This window comes from Melospiza georgiana, chromosome 2 (genome assembly GCF_028018845.1).
Source record: "Melospiza georgiana isolate bMelGeo1 chromosome 2, bMelGeo1.pri, whole genome shotgun sequence".
In the NCBI taxonomy this organism is placed as follows: domain Eukaryota; kingdom Metazoa; phylum Chordata; class Aves; order Passeriformes; family Passerellidae; genus Melospiza; species Melospiza georgiana.
The window spans coordinates 9,726,879-9,743,431 of NC_080431.1; the positions used below are offsets into that span (position 1 = coordinate 9,726,879).

Genomic DNA, 16,553 nt, shown 5'->3' on the forward strand with positions numbered 1-16,553 from the left:
TTTTTCTTTGTTTGCTTTGTGTCAAGAACAATAACCAAGACTGATAGCTAAAGAAAAAGGTAATGGAAGTTATTCACTCATCAGAGTGCAAGAACATGGGCAGGGTTACGGGAAAATCAAAAGTACAATAATAAAACCCCTAAAACCAACTATGTGTATGTAGCACATGTTCTCTGCCACTTTCATTGAGCTGTGTAATTTTCAGGTGTTCTAAAACCATGGACAGCAAAAATAACTTTAGAAGAAAAATATTATCATTTTGATCTATACCACTTTTCAACAACTAAATAAAAGGAAACTCAGAGAGAAAAGGATGGTTAACATGCCTCAAATGGTACAGTGTCAATGTCTGGACCTCTTGCCAAGAATAAAAACAAAAACATCCAGTCAAGCCTAACAACAAAACCCCCTCAAACCCAGAAATGCACTAATAGGTAACTTTCAAACACAGAAAACAAACAAAGGACCTATAAACAAGAAGTCTGTCGGGTTTTGTCTTTTATTCTTAAACTAAAGCATCACAAATGGTGCTGATGTTGATAGAGTTCTTTTCAAAGCAACTAGTGGTATATGTCAGCCTAAGATGTGATTGTAATTACTATGCTTCTAAAGAGACAAAAGCACTGTGTGCCAAGCCTGCCTGCCAGTATTTCTTCAAAGCTACTTGTTAGTCATTTCGACAATAACAGCTTATATCTACTTGGTCATGAAGTGCTATCCACAAAGCTCTTTATTTATTTATTTCAGAGAGTTGTTAATGCAGGCAAACTTGACAGTCTCTGCAATACCTTCCCACAAAAGGGGAGTATCACATCTAATTCCGGGAGCTGCTTGGCCTTTTTTACCTAATGGTCCGGCTCTGAATTAGCTGCGTGCTTCACCTGCACCGCCCCACCCGCACAAAGCTGAGCCAGAACAAACGTTCTACACGTGTTCCCCATGACAAAACTCGAATAAATTATGTCGTGCTCCTGTCGTTCCAGCAAGCTGGTTAATTGCATTTGTTTCATATATCTCCAAACAGACTGGTACTTTAATTACATTCTGTAACACCAAGCTCCTCTGATTCACTCTGTCACTTCCACTGAGCACTTTAATTGTATTCCTTCTAGCTACATACAATTTTGAACACTTACTAATAATTACATTTCTATAATCTGATGTTTGCAATTTGTACACAAAGATACCTCCAGTATCAGTGGCCTTAAAGTTAAGGATCTTTTGTTACAGCAAGAAAAATAGAACAAAACATAAAACCAAATCCCTTCAGAACTATGATTGCACTGACAGACATAAATGTTCCATTAAATCCTTTCACAGTTAAAACTTCTCCTGTTTAGTTTAGCATGTGCATACATTATGCAGAAATTTTCTTATCGACTGACAAAGCCTAAGATTGAACTGCAGAGCATATCATGCACCCAAGGTAAAACTGCACTTGAATCTGTCCCTCTCCTGTTCTGCCTCCTTTCTTGCTAGGGGGTGGTGGAGAAACACCCAAAGCGTTCTGTGACTGCAAACAATAAACCCGGAGCCCTTGCCTCGGGACTGATGTAGCGAATGCTGTGAACAGCCTCTTGGAACAAAGTTTGCTCTGACAGACAGCAGAAACATCCAGGGTCCCAGACACCGCATTCACCCCAAAGGCAAAGGGCTGTTTAGCGCTGCTGACACCCAGTGCTGGCCGGGCTGTGGAGCACTGGGGCCAGCACACCCTCTGTAGAGCGGGATGCTCGCTCCCCATCGTGTGCTTGAGCTGCTCTGGTGCACCCACGGCCCGAGCAGCAGCACAGCGCCCACCCCTCCTCTGAAAGGCAATTTGCCCTTGCACTCAAGTTCTCGCCCTGCCAAACCGTGCTTCCCCGAGATGGTAATTTACAGCTCCCCATCCAGCACTTAAACTCGAAACCACAAGAAACGTTGCAGAGCACACCCAAAGGGGAGGGCGTTCATGAGGAATCCCACCCTTTCCCCAGACGTCGCTACAGCTTCACGCAAACCCTCCCTCGGGGGAGCTCGGCATGAGCGCGGAGCTGCCGGGGGACGCTGCCGCCCCACCTGCCCTGCCCAGCCCTGCCCAGCCCTGCCCGGCTCGGCGGAGAGAGGCGGAGCGGGGTGCTCGGGGCCGCCGCCGCCCCGCGCTCCCTGCCCGCCTCCCTCCCTCCCTCCCTTCATTCCCTTCCCTCCATTCCCTCCCTTCCCGCCGCTCGCCAGCGCCGAGCGAGGCGCTGAGGGACTCTGGAAATCCGCCAGTCCGCCTCACCTGGAGCCCAGGCAGGGCTAACCTATTTATTTCATCAGCTGGCGCTACCCGTGCAAAGTTTAACAATAGAAGGCGGCAAAGTAACGCCAGTAATACAACAGCGCTCTGCTTCTCCTTTCTCCTTCCCGCTCCCCACCCCCAAATAAAAGATTTATCACGGTAGTTTTTTTTACTCTTTGCTCGCCACCTCAAGCTGACATTATTCCATTCATAAGCTGCTTTTCCATTAAGTTAGGAGACGGGAAGGGCTGCTTATTGGAAACATACATGCTCCCTCTTCCGATCCCTCCCTCCCCAAATTCCATTTTTATACCAGAAACAAACTTAGGGCTCTGTAACGTTAAAGCTTATAATGCCATCCATGTGCTGTCCCAAATCAAATTCAGATGAAGGGGATTCCTGCACAGAAATGACATATCTAAAATAAACGAACTTACCATAGACTTGTAAAAACGCAAATCCGAAGAGCAGGAGTGGCGTCAGCAGACCCATTTTGACATATTAAAAACAATCCCGATCGCTTGCGAGACCAATTCCACAGAGATTTTTTTTTTAAAAAAAAAGAAAAAAACAAAGATAAAAAAAGAAAAAAGTATCCAAAGCCAGTAAGAGGTAGGTCCAAAAGTTTTCAGTTTCCTAGCAGCTACTTAAAGTGGAAAGGGAAATCTTCAATTCAAAAGCTGGAGATGCAAAGGTCTTGAATGTGACACTTTTAGATCCATACAGATTAGAGAAGCAGCGAGTGAGCTCCGAAGGCTTCTGCTTTGCACACACGCTCCTTCCTAAATTCCCACCAATCCAGCCCAAGCAGGGGAATTATTCAAGTGTGTCTAAGACTCTCTTTAGGATCCATGGCAATCCAAAAACAAGCTCTTTCTTCGGAAGACAAGGAGAGACTCTGAGAAAGGACCTGGTTCCTAGAAAGTGCTCCACAAACTTCCCGGCACTTTGCAGGAAAACCATTGGTTTGGTTCGGCTATTTTGCCTTCCTCTCGCTCTCGCCCTCCCCCTACCCCCTTTCTCTCTCCCTTTCTCTCCCCAAATCAGTTCAAGCTGCAGAGTTTCTCACTTAACTTCCATAATAGGAACGCCCAGGCAATGTGCTACACGGGAGGGGAACGGCTTGCTTTCTCAGCATCCCCTCAAAAGAAAAAAAGATAATGAAAAAAAATAAAAAATTAAAGCCGTGTCCCCTGAACCTCCCTCCTCAGTGGCAGCGGAGCGGGAACTGTAGGAGGGCAGGAGCCCGGCGCGGTGCCGAGCGCTGGCGGGGGCTGCGCGGACTTGGGGGCTCTCCCGCCGCCGCGGCTCTCCCGGGCGGCCCCGGACTCCGCCGCTCCTCTCTCTCCTCGCTCCGCTCCTCTCTCCCCTCCTCTCCCGCCGCCTCCGCCTCCCGCCGCCGCGGACACACCGGCTGGCAGGGAGAGGGAGGAGAATGAGCGCGGCTCCCGAGGCTGCCTGGGGAAGGGAGGCTGCGGGGTGTGGACTAAACCACTGCGCTCCACACCCACGCGTCCCTCTCTCTCTCTCTCTTTCTCTCTCTCTCTCCTCCCGGGCTAGGGAGATGGGGACGGCGATGCCAGCAGGCAGGCAGCCGCAGGGCTGGGAATCAGGATCGCTGCCTCCCCTCTGCAGTTGGGTGTAGGTAGGATTTACATGATTGCTCCTCACTGCTTCCTCTTTAATGGGCAGCTAATTTTTCGGTAAGTGATTTTCATGGAACTGTTCTCTAATTATTCATTTTCCCTCTCTCGCGCGCACGCAGGCGCTCGGGAGTGAGACCCCTTGAAAGGATATTCCCCAGGGATTTCTCTGCTGGCCCGCTCTGTGGAAAAGGAAGGGAATGTGGCAAATAAAATAAAACACAAAACAAAAGGTCGCACGTGTCCCACAGAGCCGGCGGGCTCTGCCGAAAACCAGGAGCCTCCAGCCTCCCTTGGGCCCCTCGGATGCAGCGCAGCTCCCGCCAGAGGGAAAGTTTGGAGGTCCCCGGAGGCGGCAGTGATGGAGCCGGGAGAACAGCTCCTCTCCCACAGACGCTCGGAACAAACCCCGAAGCGCCACAGCACAGAGAGGGAGGGACACGGGGGAAGGAGCCACGCGGAGGAAAGCGGGTTGTGAGCGGCTCCCGGTGCCGGAGCGAGGCAGACCCCGAGAGGGGACACAGATATCCCGTGAGAGAGACAAAGATACCCAGTGAGGGGGAGCACTGATACCGCGTGATGGGGACACACACCCTGTGATGGGGACACACACCATGTGAGGGGTCACAGCCGGCCGGTGATGGGGGCATCAGACGCCCCTAAAAGGGGTCTCACACACCCCGGGGATGACAGACACTCCTGAGGGGTCACACACACCCCAGAGGGGACACGGACGGCCCGCTGGGGATGCGCAGACACCCCGGGGGGGCACAGACACCCCGAGGGGGCACAGACACCCCGAGGGGGCTCAGACACCGCGTTAGAGGCGCATAACCACCAAACGAATGGTCACAGACACCCCATTAAAGGGACACAGGCAGCCCGTTAAGGAGGAACGGACACCCTGTTACGGGGTCGCACACACGCCAGGGGTCACAGTGGTGATACAAACCCCGTTAAGGGGACACACGAACTCCGTTGAGGGGTCGCACACACGCCGCGGTGGGACACCGATGCCCCGTTCGGGGTCACACACACACAGGGCCGGGGCGGCCCCGCTGTCCCGTCCGGCCGGGCCGGCGGCCGCGCCTCACGGTGAAGCCCGAGCGCCCCCTACTGCCGGGCTGAGGGCAGGGCCGCCCCCGCGCCCGGCGCTGCCTTTGTCGCCGCGGCTCTGGGGTCCTAAAGGTGTCATCTCGCCCTGCTTTCTTCTTTTTTATTTTTTACCGCATATTTATTTTGGATATGCTAGAGATTTATTCATTTAATAATTTCTTCACGTAAAGGATCCGAACCGTATCCGTGCATAATGTGCGCTGCCCACACACACTCCCATAAATGATCCACAAGTTAATTCTTCCTTAATTCTTGCGTGCAATCAGTGACAGCTATTTTACCTTACCCAAACGTTGCAGTGTCAGGGTTTTTAAGTTTTTGAAATTATTATAGAGATTTCATAAAAAGCCACATAACTCCAAAGCCTCTTGGTGCTAATCAGGAATGGTGTCCCCTTATGCTCATAATATGCCCTGCAGATAAATACCATAGAATCACAGAATGGTTTGGGCTGGAAGGGACTTTAAAGGTCAGTTCTGAACCCCCTGCCATGGGCAGGAACACCTTCCTTCATCCAACCTGGCCTTGAACACTTTCAGGAATGGGGCATCCACAGCTCCTCTGGACAACCTGGGCCAGGGCATCACCACCCTCACAATAAAGCTTTTTTTTTTTTTAATGTCTAATATAAACCTACTCTCTCAGTTTGGAGCTCTTCCCCCTTGTCCTGTCACTCCATCCTCTTGTCAAAAGTCTCTTTCCATCTTTCCTGTGGGCTCCCTTCAGGTACTGGGAGGTCCCAATGAGGTCACCCCAGAGCCTTCTCTTTCTCAGGCAGAACAATCCAAATTCTCTCAGCCTTTAATGTGCCTGCTCCATCCCTCTGATCACCTTGGACTGGTTCCAACAGCTCCCTGTCCTTGCTGTGCTGGGAGCAGCCCTGCAGGTGGGGTCTCACCAAAGCAGAGGAGAGGAGAAAAATTCACTCCCTCCCATGCTGGTCATATATTACTATACCTGAAGATTACCTCATGAAGAAAGCTCTAGGTAAGACTAATTAGGCTAAAGTCATCAGAAAAGTTGCTCTTTGTCATTGTGTCTGTGAACTGGCAAAACAAAAGGACCATAACCTACCCGATGCCAGTCTGTATAAAATATGTGCAATATTGAAGAATATTTCCCTTTTTAGTGGACATTTGAAATACAATGGTGTTAGTGAAAATGCTGACTTGTTAAAAGCAAAGTTTTAAATTGTAAATAGGTTAACAGTGTACAGTTCCTTTCCTGCTTCTCAAATAAATTTAATAATAGCTGATGTAGGCCAGAACACTTTGTAGATATATACAGTCTTCAAAACCTTTAGGTACAGAGGTACCCATTACATTACCCATGTAATGACTTATACAAACATTCCCAGTGAAATCAGTGTATTATCCATTATAGCTCCTATTTTATTCATTCACTTCCAGAGAATACCACTTTTCAACTATTAAACACTTTCCAAAACTTTGAAAAGCTTCAGCCAAATTCAACCAAGCTTTTTCATGCACAGATTTTGCTCATGTGTGTATCCCCCATTTTTTTTTTTCTTTTGAGAAGATTTAGCAGTTCCCCAAAATAAAATCAAAGGTCATCCAAAGATGTGCAGGATCAGTGCAGCAGAGGTACAAATGTGTTATGGTTTACAAGCACAGGACAAGTCACAGGTCAAAATCACTGGCCTGTGAGCAAGGTTTGCTAGGAACAGTGTGTGCTCCCACTCTGAGATGTGGTCCAATACTGGAATAAAAAAACATATGCTTGTCTCTCTGGTCTTTCAATAACCTCCAGTGAGCACGGCCAACAGGACAGATGTTCTCTGCTTGAATAGCAAAGTCTGTACAGAGCAGCTGAGTGTGCCAACTATTTGTTTGGCCACGAGCAATATGCCACCTGATTAAATACTTGTGCGGGCAGGATGAGGAAAAGACTTGTCAGGAGCAATGCACGTAAAGCTTCAGTTCAAAGGGTGTTGTTGAGAGGGGACTTTAGAACAGGGAAATGGCACAGTAAGACTGCACTAATTCATACTCAGGTCAGCCATCAAGTCAGGCAGGACTGATTTGGTAAAGCATCAGTGAGATCAGATTTGTCAGTGTTACAAGTCATAGTTTCAGTCTGATATTTCATATAATTGATTCCTAGACCTATACATCTGCATTAAAACATATATTTAGTGTATGAAAGATTGGATCCAGTGCTTAAAGGAACCAGTGTTCTAAGCATGGCCCTCTATTTTCAACTATTCATAGAATTTTTCTTCTAAACCAAAATTACAATACTCTATTTTCTGGTTGCCATAAAATCCTCTTGTTATCATCTCAAAGAAGAAAGATTTAAGTTGAGGTGCATCATACAGAATTTCTTGTGGATACCAGAGCTATTCACCCAGGCAATAACTGAAAGTGAATATAGATCTTAAATATCAAAAAAATGCACATGATGCCTAATTTAAATGTAAGCAACTAAGTTAAGAGCCTGGTCCTTCTGGACTCTGGAATAGAGCAAAAGGCAGATCCAGAGACTAATTCAGAGCATGTAATGTTAGGCACCATCAGAAACACAAAAAGTGAAAGGAAGAAAAATGACACAGTGAGCACGGACCTTCCCAGAGAACAGACTTTTGTCTTCCTCTCTGCTTTTCTGTTCCAGGTCACTGGCTTCTGATGCCATCTGACTATTGAATACATGATGAGAGAACAGAATTTATAGATTTTAATCCTTATAAATGCTGAAGCATGATTATTATTCCTGCTACAATCAATAAGGTCTTCCACAGGAAGATTGGCCATGAGAGGTAAATCAGGAGCTGGGTCCAGGAAAAGAAGACATGTTGAAACAGTGCAGGTACTGCGGCTAGATGTCTCAGAAAGCCCCTGAAAAACAGTTTTCCTGTTGTCCCTGCATACAATAACTCAGATAACTCTGACTAATCTGCTTTTCTAAAATCCACCCTTGTGGATTAAAAAAAAATAAAAATAATTTTAAAATGTGCCAGAAGCATTTGCTTTTTTTCTCTGTCTCACAGGTGTCTCTTGCAGCACAGAGTGTCACCTTCTGCTACAACATTAAAAATTCCTGAGTTGTGGCATCTGACTTCAGAGTTTTTCTCTGGAAGTACCAATCAAGCAACACCAAAAACCCTATTTTGAAATATCCTTACTTTGCTAGACTCAGTCAGTATGTCTGCACTATTTTTAGTTACTAGTACAGCTGCAGTGCTCACCACAATTATAAGAATGATCCACAGCATTGGTAAGATAAATATTTGGCAAATTAAATCGTTGCAAGTTTTTCATATACATCTTATGCTCAATTTAGGGTTTACATCCACAGCTCATTAAATGTGCCAAAACTGGTAAAAGAAAGATTAATTCTTGATAATCATTAAAACAGCCTCACCTAAAATAAGTGCAACTTGACTATTTTAGAGTGAGATTCAGAGCAAGTAATACGCACAAATACTCAGCTGCAATGTGGGAAGTTTTAGTCAGGTGTCAGGAAACAGGATTTGCAAACAGGTGCCTGAGGGGGCTGTGGAATCACTGTCCCTGGGGATACTCAGAGTTCAGTTGGGCAATGTCCCAGCCATTGAAGGTGAACCTGCTTTGAGATGGACTAGAGGATCTCCAGGGGTCTCTTCTAACCCACATTTTTCCATGGTTCCATGATTTTGTGGCTGGCAATTCTGACAAAGCTCCAATCATGCAAGTGTACTTTGTTTTACACCAAACACCAATGTTTCTTTGTAGAGAATTGTGTACTCAAGTGTTCAGTATCACTTCTATCACCAAAATTATAAAACTGCACATACAAGCTATAAATAGAAGAATTGCTTAATATTCCACATATTCAAGCCTGTAGAAATAATAGGAGCCTTTGCTGAGAGATTCCTGTGCAGACTGAAGAGTGAACATTACAGGAGTAGAAGTGCATTCCTTGCTCTCTTTTGATTGGAAACACTTTCCTTTGGAACTGCAATATATAGAATTAATAGCCTTTCTGCCAAGTAAGTTGCACATCCGGCTTATGGCTGTCTCCACACTAGACTGCAGCATGAATTCATTATTTGCAGCAGGTCACTCTGCATCCCTTCCAGTCCTTCCCCTGACTGCATCCTCACATCAAGAACTTTCTCTTACACACTAATATTTTCATATTGGTCAGTCTTAGAACATCTCCTGTTTGTAAGAGCTGTCAGTGTGCCTGTCTGCTGCATCAGGAACTTCTATTCCTTCTCCTATGCCCAGAACTCTGTGTAAGTTAGGCATTTCTTTATCTAATGAAGTAAAAGTCAATTACTTAATAAGATGAAGGCACCAATTATGATCTGTGTAAATAAGAACATCAAAACCACATTCCATCAACTGAAACTAAAATAAGACTCCAAGAGTAATTTAGTTTATTCTCTTAATAGCGTGTCCTCTATCTGGACATTAATTTTAATTAAAAAATAACAAAAATGCACTCCGTCCTAATTGACACAAAAACCCAAAATCATTCCTTAAGTGACAAGGTAAACTTAATTTCCAAAGACAGTTTGGCTTTCCAGGGGACATAACATAAGGTGGTCATTGTATCATTCCAAAAAAGAATGAGCATTTAAAATTAATAACTGGAAGGTGATAAAATCTTACCCTGTCTACAGGAGAAATGCAAAAGTAAAATTCTCACTAGAAAAAATTATTTTTTCATAGTGCAGTCAGATGGATTCACATGAAATCAAGTGTAGCTACTGCACCCTGACTTTCAAGGATCAGAAAAATCAGGTTATACTTTAACAGAAAATCAGGATCAGAAAATCTGGTTATACCTCAACACATTTCTAACTGTACACAACTATACACAAATAAGCCTTAAACTGAGCTCCATATTCCTACATAATTATATTAGAAATAGCATGTTATGCTCTCTTATTAAGTGACATATGTCACACTTTCCATAACAAGTGCTTATTGACAGCCAACCAGATTAGCCAACAATATTTACACTTTAATTACAGCTTTTAAAATGGAAATATGTAACTATAATATGTACATAAGTTAACAGTTGGGCTTGATATCTTAGAGGTCTTTTCCAACCTTAAAAATTCTGTGATTTTATTATATGATATGTTAGCAGGGCCAAAATTCATAAAAGTAGATCCATGTGTAAATGTCCATTATGTGGATACCCATTTGTAGATGGGCAAATATTCTTATAATAGGCAGTGTTTAATTTAATAAGGTAGGAAACAAGATTTATTGTGTCATTAACAAGTCAATTTACTTGGAAATTCTAATAGACACATCCAGCATTGTTGTTCAATCTTAAATGGCTTTTGAATTTAGCTGGATTTCATAGTGATTGTCCTGTAGAAGACAGACTTAGCGTGTTCCCTTTGTTACCTCTGGCCTCCAAAATGCCATTGGGACAGGTAGCTTAGGCTTAGCATAATTTCTGCTTTATTACAGTCCTCAACTCTAATCATACATTAGTCAAAGCAAGGACCAGTTGTGGTACCAGAGAACTTCTGATTTATGAAGATGTCAGCTCCCAAGAATCTGGCCCATTGTTGTGGTGGCACCCCTAACAGCATTAGAGGGTTGTGCTTGTGCCTACCCGTGGATTTGTGATGTTCCCAGCAGGTTATGATTCTTTTTTTGCAATATGGTGCTGTCAACACTGTTCTCATCAGTTATACATATCAGTGGATTATTAACAATATTTGTCAGACTTCTATATTATTGTCCCACAACAGCTTTGCCTCCCTTCAGCAATAGAATTAGATTTTACATTGTCTCAAGAAATGCTTTTAAATTGGAATTGATGTTTCAGTTGTATGATTTTTCACTGCTGATGTAATTTAGTTTTCTATCTAAATTTTTATATGAGTATATGACTTATTTTTTAGAGGTGTGATCCTATTAAATACAGCTGAAATATAGAGAGTTCCCACAGCAGAATTTGGGCTAATATCTTTCCCATGCATGGCAGACTAGAAGGGTGGTCAAGACTCATATAAATTTCAAAAGTAAGTGGAAGAGAAATAAAACAAGAAAAAACTTGAAACCTCAGAGCAAGACAACTCCTTAAAAAGTATGCATTTAATCAAAATGTTGAATGCAGACAAATGTAAACATCAAGTATCTTGTGGACTCACTAGAGGAGCTATCATATTTTGTATATACTGCAGCTAAGCCATTATAGGATTTGATTGCCTAAATTGTATATAAAATCACCAAACTTTTACCAGAAAAAATACGTGGGAATGTTTTTCTCTATGCTGATATCCCATTATCCTGGGAGCAGCTGTGCCAGTACACAGCCCCTTTAAAACCAATAAAACTGAACATGCAAAGGGGCCAGCTCAGAGCACAGAAGCAGAAGCCAATGATTCATTTGAACGTCTGTCTCTGAACTGAAACACAAAATAGCAATTACCTCAGAGCTGCTTGCTGCCACAGCTAGGAACACTCTCACATGTAAAGCACACTACCCACACAACAAAAAATAGGGGTTTCTTTCTTTTTTTATATTCATTGTCTGGCTTGCATTACTGGGCTGATGGTGGAATTTAGCACATTTCAATCTCAGGCACCAGTTCAAACCTTGCCCACGATGATGGTGACCAAAAGTTATTACTTGATTCCCACTTGAATTATTTTACAGTCAGCTCCTTGTAGACAAGAGAAACACATTGTAAGCTTATCTCACCCAGACAATCAGCAATAGCTCAGCACTCTAGGACAACCTGGAGAAGAATAGGGCATTTTGCACTGCCATGGCCCAGAAGGTTCTTATCTCGAGAATGAGGAAAGAATCGGGTTTCAACAGCATCTACCACAATGAGATCCTGTTACCAGAACTGTGTATCTGTGGACTTCTGCAATATAAATAGTAATTAAATCCCACTGCCCCGTTACCTGCCAAAAGATTTTCTAAAAGAAATGTGTTGTCCACGATACTGGCAAAAAGTTATGTAAAAAATTTACTTTTTATCATTTCCCAAGGGAAAAAAAACCAAAACAAAACCCAACAAAACAACATGCTCTTTAATCTGTAAGTGATATATCTACTGAAATGTCAGATTTAAAGTATATGAGCCAATAAGGGAAGCCACAAGATTATTTTTAAGTAAAAAAGGGGTAAATACCACTACACACTAAATTCAAAATTTTATAATAAAGCTTATAGATATGTAGGTGGCATCAAATAATGAAGAAATGTGCAGGATTTATTATTATGCTGTTTAAAAAAAAACCAACAGTACAGCCTGAAGAACAGAAGGAAGGAGATAATCTCATCTAAGTTTGCCCAGAATTTACTTCAAAAACTTCCACAAGTGCTTACAGGACTTGAATTCTTATATAACAAAAACCACTGTCTTTTCCAATATCCTTTGGAAGAAGTAGCACAGCTGATCTCAAATAATTTAAATAATGCAGCAGACCACCTGAGAAATTTTCCCTCTGGGAACTGTAGAGAACCTTTCAAGTGACCTCTATTTCAAAGAAAATTGGCTTAAAATCCACTGTTCTTTTACTGTTGGCCACCACTGCTCTTTAGTGCTTCAGCAGGCATAGGATAGAGCTGGTACTGTCATCACAAGGAGTACTGGCTTAGAAATCTGAGTACCACTTCTTTTCTTTTTTCCCCTCCATAAATCCATTTTTCCCTTTCATCACAAGCTGTAGTGATAGGACAAGGGGGAATGGCTTCAAGCAGAAAAAGGACAGGTTTGGGTTGGATATTAGGAAGGAAATTCTTCACTGTGAGAGTGGTGAGGCACTGGAATAGGTTTCCCAGAGAAGTGGTAGGTGCCCCTACCCTGTTCAAGACTAGGTTGGATGGGGATCTGAGCAGCTTGGTCTAGTGGAGGGTGTCCCTTCCAACCCAAACCATTCTGTGATTCTACTTAATTTCCTTAACACATGGCCTGGAAGTTGGTCAGTGATTCCACATGTGCTCTGGTAGAAGTTTCAATCTATTAATTTACAAATGAACATAAATCCACATTGCCCAAATGAAATGTAAAATGTCTTCTGAGTCAAGGAGGAGCTTAATTCTTAGCCATCAATAATCTGCAGTGTCTACCCTTAAACTACTTAACGTGAAAATACAAAGGATTATATTTCTAAAATTTTGTGGAGGCCAGAACACGTCAGTGATCAGCATATTTGCAGAAAAGTTTCCAGTTCCTTAAGTCATGTCTTGGACAAGGAATATGTAGAAAACTGATATAAGCCTTTCATAACACCAACACAACAAAAGGAAGGGAGCTGGTGTCACACCGAGATATCTCTTCCACCAGAAATAACATTACAGATGCAAGAGTGCCACAAGAAGGCTACGGCATCTGAGGTGCTAAATCCTGGATTTCTAGGCAATGACTTAATTCAAATACTGCCAAGTGAAATCACAGTGGTGGACCAAACAATTGAGTAAAATACTCCGTAAAAGAGTGTCAAAATGGGAAAAAAAATGAATGCTGAGTGACTGCAAATAAATGTGAAGAACCTCTCTTATCTTATATGGATGTCTTGAAGCATCTTAAAATACATGGAAATTTTGGATTTGAATTCTTTAAGTCCCTAGAAATCAAAGCTGTAATAATTAATAACCACCTTTCATAATCTAGGAAAATAGTAGATGATAGATGGTTCTTTTATATAGAAAAAGTGTCCCTTATTACATTTTCAAAAGTCTTGCTTACCATTAACGTTTTAGATCTACATCATATTTAAGATGCTTAAATCAAACTGCTTAATATTCTAGATTGACAGGCTCATTAAGCTGAACAGTAGGATTGCTGTCATATGCACTTCAGGCACTGACAGTAGGAAATTTTCTATTTTTAATTCCAAATGTTTAAAGGGAAACTTTTATCATTAGGAACTGTAACTGTACTTCTTTTATTTGAGAGGCATTACTGTGTGTTCGGCATCTCAACTTTATTTTGGTGGTCTTTTACATTCTGAAGTATTTAAGCAAAACAGTAGTGACAGCAACAGCTTTGGTATAGTAGTTACCCCTCTTTTTCTTTAAGCCATTCATAATTTCCAGTAATTTCTGCCTGTCAATATTAAAGAATATTCTACTGCAGCTGTAGGTGGTCAGATTGATACCACTGTGTACTAAGTCCCATTTGGTCTATATAATTTTAATGCATTAAAAATACTTAACAAATTTTATTCAACGTTAAGAGCAAAACCATTTTGCAGAAAAAATGTTTCTTTGAGGCCAAGCTTATCAAAATCATATAGAGGTGCTTCACAGTGCTGTAAGGAATTGTGTGGAAGCCTCATTAGTGCTGCAAGTCAGTGTGAGTTCAGCTTCTAGCTGTTAGTTTCTTTTGAAGGTTCTTAACGAGTACCTATCTAAACATCTTTATTCTGCCCATGTATAGAAGCTTCCCTCATCAAGATCATCCTTGATCTGTAGATCTAGAAAATTAATCAAAGACTTTTTAAAGGGAGTTTGGATTGCTAAGTACTCTTCTTTCACATCAAATAAAAAGTGCAAGTACAAATCTTTTGAGTAGTAAGACACCTGGTATTAAATAGGAATTAACACAGGATTCCTCAAGCAGCCTGGCTAGGCTGGGTCAGAAGCTGTATTTTGTGATTACTGGTGAAGAAAGCAAAGACAAAGGCCAGGAGACAGGGAATAAAAATGTAATGGATAAAAACTGACATGAGCAGGAGCAGTAAGGCAATTCCAGGAGGAAAGTAGGAACACAAAGGTAATTTAGCAGACATCTGAGGAAAGAAATTACTCCTACCACTACTCCCTAAAAAAAAGAACCCGCAAAATACATGTCGAGAAATTCAACTATTGGCCACACATTGTTCTTTCATATTTTCAATAAGGCAAGAAAGTAATACAGATTTTAGCAAATATTATATCAGAATATTAGATCTCTACTCCTAAGTTACAACAGTAGCTGATAAAACCGTTCTGTTTTTTCTCTTGTTTTCTCAGGAAGTATCATTATAAAATCTGTTCAAAGAGTCTATTTGTAGATCAGTACCTTCACCATTTTTTCCCTATTTATACAGATGCCAAAATTGTAATATGAATAGCAGCTAAATCTCACTGCCACATTAAATCTGAGTGCCATGACAACATGTTTTGGTTCCTAGAACTGAGCTGGATTTTTCTGTCTCTTCCTCCCTTTCTTTGTTGAGATCCACTGAGAAAAGAGTTCAGCTGAATGACTCTACTGCTTGGGACGTTTGGCCATAGGGTTTGCTGAGACTACTAAGGAGCTTCAAGATAAAATATCCTACTATTTTTCTATTCTTGTCAAAACTTCACTATTTCTTTACTATTGCATCTTAAAAGTGTAGTAGTAGTGCCATTTATATTCATGCAAGCATCCACAATTTTGTGTTTGTACTCCTGTGTATGATTTAGAGCTGTTGCTGCCATTTCTCCTATGATCAGGCTTTTGAACTGAAACTCGTAGCCACACCAGATTCATTTAGGCTCATTGAACTTTTTTCCCCAATAAAAACAGTCTAAAATTTGTCTAATTGGTGATTTGGATTTGTTTTTATAAGACACAGAGGCTGTAAAATAAAAAAAACATTGTTAAAAAAAATCCTTTGGCAATCTCAATAATATTGTCTTTTCTACTTATTTTGGCTCCTTTTCCTCAGTGTAAGGTTGCATACTGGAGGCATTTCCTCCTAAAGTTAAAAAGTGAGGTCACTGAAACCATTGTGATAAGATATTCTTTCTATCTGAAATTAGATACGTCTGTCTTATCTCTGTTTGATTAATTCCACTGCAATAGAGTCATCTCTTGTTTTCATGTAAGCTCTTTTCAGCTTGCATTTAACTCCTTCCTTTTTAGTTTACAGAAAATATATGTATTTTAAAAGAATAATCAAAACAAAGTAAGATTTTAGTGGACACATCTACACACTAAAAGAAAAGTTTCCAATTTTACTCTTGAAGAGGGACAGCTATCTGATTGATCAGTTTTATTTTTTTTCCTAGTCTGGTCAAGATGAAAACTGCTAGCTAAAAAAATTGTCTATGTAATTTGATAAGCACAGAATCATAGCATGGCTTGGGTTGAAAAGGACTTTAAAGACCATTTAATTCCAACCCCCTGCCAGAGGCAGGGACACCTTCCCCTATCCCAGGTTGCTCAGAGCCCCATCCAACCTGGCCTTGAGCGAGGATGGGGCATCCACAGCTTCTCTGGGCAACCTGTGCCAGTGCCTCACCACCCTCACAGGGAAGAGTTTCTGCCCAATATCCAATCTAAAGCTGTCTTTGTTCACATTGAAGCCATTCCCCCTTGTTCTGTCACTCCAGGCTCTTTTTAAAAGTCCCTCTCCAGCTCTCTTGAGAGCTCCCTTCAGGCGCTGTAAAGGCCGCAATGAGGTCTCCCGGAAGCCTCCTCTGTTCCAGGCTGAACAATCCCAGTGCTCTCAGCCTTTCCTCTGGGCTGGCTGCAGCAGGTCCCTGTCCTTGCTGTGCTGGGAGCCCAGAGCTGGATGCAGCCCTGCAGGTGGGCTCTCAGCACAGGGGGCAGAGGGGCAGAATCCCCTCCCTGC

General features: G+C 42.4%; 1 protein-coding gene across 5 annotated transcripts in view; it reads right to left on the minus strand.

Moving 5' to 3' along the window:
- Positions 1 to 16,553, minus strand: part of ROBO2 (roundabout guidance receptor 2) — an 866,123-nt gene that overhangs the window by 436,946 nt on the left and 412,624 nt on the right. Inside the window, exon 1 of one of the 5 annotated variants that reach the window (XM_058019190.1) lies at positions 2,701 to 2,842. The exons of the other annotated variants lie outside the window; for them this stretch is intronic. Within the exon in view, the coding sequence (XP_057875173.1) occupies positions 2,701 to 2,755 (55 nt within the window). The 5' untranslated portion in view covers positions 2,756 to 2,842. Of the gene's footprint in view, positions 1 to 2,700; positions 2,843 to 16,553 lie in introns of those variants that run through there. 5 annotated transcript variants of the gene reach the window in all.